At 39.2% G+C, this 6,031-nt stretch overlaps 1 protein-coding gene across 1 annotated transcript; it reads right to left on the bottom strand.

The window, feature by feature from the left end:
* Positions 1 to 1,075: 1,075 nt before the first annotated feature.
* On the bottom strand, positions 1,076 to 2,764 carry LOC107001234. Its single transcript, XM_015199364.1, has 4 exons — positions 2,616 to 2,764; positions 2,186 to 2,519; positions 1,798 to 2,074; positions 1,076 to 1,743 (listed from the first exon to the last, which is right to left on the bottom strand). Exons 1-4 carry the CDS (start codon positions 2,762 to 2,764, stop codon positions 1,076 to 1,078), a joined length of 1,428 nt encoding a protein of 475 aa, XP_015054850.1.
* Positions 2,765 to 6,031: the final 3,267 nt, after the last annotated feature.

Consider the following 6,031-nt stretch of genomic DNA (forward strand, 5'->3'; position numbering starts at 1 on the left):
TCTCTCTGATTGAATATATACTGGAGACTACGATAATCCGTGAACACCTCATAATGCACACCATAAAGATAATGCCTCCAAATCTTCAATGCAAACACAACTGCCGCCAACTCTAAATCATGAATAGGGTAGTTCTTCTCATGAACCTTCAACTTCCTCGAAGCATAAGCTATCACCTTTCCCTTCTGCATCAATACACTACCCAGACCAATCCAAGAAGCATCACAATATACAACACAACCCTCTCCCTTCACGGGTAGGGTCAAAATCAGATCACTAGTCAATAAAGTCTTGAGCTTTTAGAAACTAACCTCACACTCGTCAGACCACTAAAAAAGTCACCTACTTCTGTGTCAATCTAGTTAATGGTGATGCAATGGATGAGAAACACTCAAGAAATGGTCGATAATAACCTGCAAGGCCTAAGAAACTCCAAATCTCAGTAACTAAAGCAGGTCTGACCCAATCTATAACTGCCTCAATCTTCTTAGGAACTACCATGATACCCTATTTGGACACTACATGTCCGAAGAATGCTACCGAAGTAAGCCAAAACTCACACTTTGAAAACATTGCATAAAGCTTCTTCTCCTTTAGAATCCCAAGCACGATCCTCAAATGATGTTCATGTTCCTCCTTAGTGCGTGAGTATATTAATATATCATCTATGAAGAAAATAACAAAGGAATCCAATACGGTCTGAAAACTCCATTCATTAAGTTCATAAAAGCTGCAGGGTCAATAGTCAATCCAAAAGATATCACCAAAAACTCATAATGGCCATAACGTGTTCGAAAAGCTATCTTAGGGATATCCTCCCCCCTAACTTTCAGCTGATGATAGCCAGATCTCAAATCAATCTTGGAGAAAACTGAAGCACCCTGCAACTGATCAAATAAGTCATCAATACGAGGTATCGAGTTCTTATTTCTGATGGTTACCTTGTTCAACTGTCTATAGTCAATACACATACGCATAGATCTATATTTCTTCTTCACAAATAACACTGGAGCACCCCAAGGGGATACACTCGGTCTAATAAAACCATTGCTCAACAAATCCTGCAATTGCTCCTTCAACTCTTCCAATTCAGCCAGTGCCATACGATAAGGAGGAATGGAAATAGGCCGAGTGCCTGGCTCCACATCAAAGAAAAATCAATATCATGATCTGGTGGAAGACCTGGCAAATCGGTCGGAAATACTTCTGAAAATTCACTCACTACTGGAATAGACTCAAGCATAGGAGTCTCAATACTAGTATCTCGAATATGGGTCAAGTAAGCCAAACATCCTCTCTGTACCAACTCACGAGCCTTAAGAAATGATATCACACCCTTAGGAGGGTAACTAAGGGAACCTCTCCATTCTACTATAGGAATTCCAGGCATAGGTAAAGTGATTGTCTTGGCATGACAATTTAAAATTGCGTGGTAAGAAGATAACCAATCCATACCGAGAATCACATTAAAATCTATCATATCTAAGACCTTTAAATCTGCATGAGTGTCATACCCCATCAAGGTAACAGTACATAATCGATACACCCGATCTACAACTACAGAATCCCCGACACGAGTACAAACACGTATCGACAAATCAAGAGACTCCCATAATATATCTAGAATAGGAGCAAAATATGTGGACACATAAGAATAAGTAGAGCCTGGATCAAATAATACAGTAGCTGATCGATGACTAACCAGAATAATACCTGTGATAACAGCACCTAAAGCTTCAGCCTCTGCCCTACATGGAAAAGCATAACAGTGAGAACGACCTCAATCAGATTGTAAACCTGCACGACCACCACCTCGACCTGAAGGAGAACAACCTCTACCTGAATGAGAACCACCTCTACCATTATGTGCACCACACCTAGCTGGAGGTTGTGCAACCTTGGAAGTCGAAGCCTGAGAACCCTGATGTAAGTCACCACGTCTGGTCCTAGGGCAGTCTCTCACAAAGTGTCCCATATCGCCACACTCAAAACAACCCTTACGAGATGCAGGCTGATGAGAGGACCCTGACTGATCAGAATGCCATCCACAAACTATAGGCCTAGAAGATGAACCCTGTCAAGTATGCACTGAGCTCGAAGAACTATGCCTAGTGTAACCATCCTCAGACGCAGGTATAGTAGCATGAATGGGTTTGCTGGACTAAGAGTGATAACCTCTCTCTACATAACCTCGACTCCTAGGCGGAGCACCACCAAAATCACCTGAATAACGGGTCCTCTTGCCCTCACGCTTCTCAAATCCCTCACGTCGAATCATCTCCAACTCCTTAGCAGCATCCACCACTTTCCATAACGGAACACCAGAAGCAGCAACCTGGGAAACTCCTAGACGAATCAGAATAATCAGCCCCTTAACAAACCTCCTCACTCCCTCAGCCTCTGTAGGAAGTATCATCGAAGCATGCCTATCCATGGCATGAAATTTACCCTCATACTCTGCAACTGACATACCACCTTGCTGCAAACCCTCAAACTCGATCCTCTTGTGCTCCCTCTCACTGCGTGGAACAAATTTTTATAGAAATACCTGAGTAAACTGAGTCCAGGATAGTGGAGGAGATCCAGCTGGCCTACTACTAATATAATCCTTCCACCACTGCTTGGCAGAGCCAGTCATCTGAAACGCTGTGTAGTGAACTCCATGAGACTCCACTAATTCAACATTATGCAACCTCTCATGACAACTAACTATAAACTCATACGCATCTTCAGTTAAGTCACCAGTATAAGTAGGAGGATTCATTAGTCTAAACCTCCCAAACATGCTCATCAATGGTCATAGAAGGTCTGTTAGCCAAATGTGATGCTATATCTAGAAACTCCATACTATCCAAACGAGGAGCTACAGCAGCACCTGGCTGAGTCCTGGGAGTCTGAGAATCTGGAGCAACTATCGGATCTGGAGTCTGACCTCCGACACGTGTCTATAAGCCATCAGAAGTGACAGGCAAAGCTCCTGCCTGAGCCATCCCCTCTAGGAGTCCTAACATACGAGCCAAGGTATCTTGAAGCACTAGGGTGACAATAGTACTGGGAGGAGCCTGAGCCGGCTCATCCCCATCAACACGATCTTGCACATCTCCATGAATATCCTCTGTATCAGGAGGTACGGTCCTATCACGACCCTGGGTAACTATTGGTACTTGACCTTCCACAAGTGCTGCAATACGGCCCCTACCCCGACCTTGAGCTCGTCTCCTGCCTCTACCTCGAATAGTGTTCCCAGAAGCAGGCGCAGGAATAGGATTTTGACCACCACTTGCCGGTGTATGAGTTCTCGCCATCTGAGAGAATTAGATATCAAGATTAAAATTTCAACAGGTCAACTGTGCACGATAGTGAATGAAAGATTAGAATATTTCCTAAATGTTACCGATCCGCAAGACTCTACTAGACATTGCTCTTGAACTCGTGAGATCGATGAACGTAGGGCTCTAATACCAAATTTGTCACGACCCAAAAAAATCACGAGTCGTGATGGCACCTATGTTCCCAACCAATAGGTAAGACAACCAACATATTTTAACAAACTTAACTAACTAATGATTGAAAAGAAAACAATAAGTCAACTCTCCAATACTGAGTTCCTTATAAGTACGAATGCGGAAAACTAAAAAAAGTTACTATCCAAGAATTGGTGTCATTAGTACAAGAGCTTCTAGAATACGATGCAAGTCTGAAACTAAAATGACAAATCTAACATAAGGGATATCCTGTCTGAATACTGAATAACTGAATAAGTAAAAAATAGAGAGAGGTGTGGGCCACGGAACAACCAAGAAGCTCACCACAACTCCAACAAACTCCAAACTCGGACTCAAACTGCTCCCCGAGATGTGCTCCTACTCGGAATCGAATATGCACCACAAAGAGTGCAACAAGTATAGTATGAGTATGAAAGCACGTGTGCCCAGTATGTCTCATTGACCGACAACGAAGAAGTAGTGACGGGAGTTTATATAAGAAAAATAAATTCTTAAATTATAAGTATATATATATTACACTTACTATTTAAGTTTCATCAATAAATGTAATCAAACATCAAGTACTTTCCAAACACCAAACAAAACACATAATCATCGAGAATGAATGATGTGATGAAATGTAATGCAATATGATACCATGTAATGATATGTATAAAAATACCCAGTACTCACTCAACCGTATATACATGATACTCTTCGGAAATACATCGAGAGCTCATCACCCATGGGGGACTCGCGAAGTCCATATACCGATACGGACGATCTCCACGTGTCTGTGTGGACGATCTCAACGCACTATCATAATATCAAACAATTTCCGTACGGACGGTCTCCACGTGCCCAAAGTACAATCTTAACATCTCACCATCCCCAACAAGGACGATCTCCACGTGCCCAACTTATACTTAGTCTCATGTCTATGCATGTGCACAATATTATTTCAATATAAGGGGATGATGATGCATCCTAATCAATCAATATCAACATTATACATAACCACCTCAATTATCACAACTATACGAGTGAAATAAAGAAAACACAATCACACAAGGATTTCAAGTCAATAATATATCAGCTAATGCCCATATGCTTTGGCATTCTCACATTACAATCCACCTTCTATAGTAGTAACTTTCTCCTTTTATAACACTAGTACTCATACCAATGCCCGTCACACCATTGATATGAGACCCCAATCTTTTGCCCTTACCCCTTGTCTATTCCATTTTTTTTAAAAATATTTAATTAGGAAAAACATTCTTCAACAAGTCTAAAAAGTCTTAACATACCTCAAGAGCCGAACTCGTATAATGAATCCTCAAGATAGTTCCTTCCCCTTTCGCAAAGTTTCGGAACGTTCCCGATCTTCCAATGATGCAATATTTGTAAGTAAGCGAGTTTGTAAACATTCAAATTATTATAGGTACATCATAGACCCTAAAATTCACTCATATCTCTAATTAAACCCCAAATCTTGATATAATCTATAAGCCAAAAATTATCAAAATTGTCTAATTCCAAGCCAATAATTTAACCTTAATCTATCAAAATATACTAAAATTTAAATATTAAATTATAGGATATACACCTAATAATTAATTATCTATCTCAATATATAACTTAATTTTTTGACACTATGATAAAAATATAATACTAGAGATAAACAAATTTGAACCATTACATGAAATCCAACTCTAAGAACCTAAATTTTCCTACAGTATACATCTCAATCCACAACAAAATTAAAAGGAAACCATCGCTGGCAACCAAATGGGAAATCACTGGCAACTAATTAATATGGAACCTTACAAAAAAAAAATTAAAAAGAAAATTAAATAACAAGAATCCCAAACAATTAAAACCAATTCACTGGTAAGGGACCCATTAGACTGGAAATCATTATTTTATTTTTATGTTACACTTTTAACCACCAATCCAATCACCCTTTTTTGTTCTTATTTAAAACCAAAATCGACAATAGTCCCTGCAACTTACCCCTCTCAAACTTTCATACAAATTCTATAAATATAGTAATAACTCACTAACCATAATAATAATAAATAAAATATGACAAGGAATCACCCTTTTATTTTAACTACAAACGGACTTAAGAAATAAAAATCTAAATGATCTCTAACCTGCCGCCTCTGTTCTTCCACTGCTTTGCCCTCCTACCTCTTTTCTTTTATTTTCTTTTTCTTTTTCTAATAACTAATTAAGTATTGAAAGTGGGGTATCCCACTAACTTAACTTAATTATATGGCTGAGGGGTAAAGGAAAAATACACAAATTACACACTTGGACCATTAACTATCACTATATTAAATATTTTAGAAAAAAATGGTAAACTAAATAATTGTAGTTACTAAATAGTTAAAATACCCCTTTAAATTTTTTGGAAGGATTCAAAATAGTCTTAGTTCTCAAAACGACCTAGCGGGTCGTTACATCACCTACCACTTAAACAAGCGTTCGTCCTTGAACGAAAAAAAAAGAGCTAACCTGAACACTCAAAAAGCTGAGGA

Source organism: Solanum pennellii, chromosome 10 (genome assembly GCF_001406875.1).
Source record: "Solanum pennellii chromosome 10, SPENNV200".
NCBI lineage: Eukaryota > Viridiplantae > Streptophyta > Magnoliopsida > Solanales > Solanaceae > Solanum > Solanum pennellii.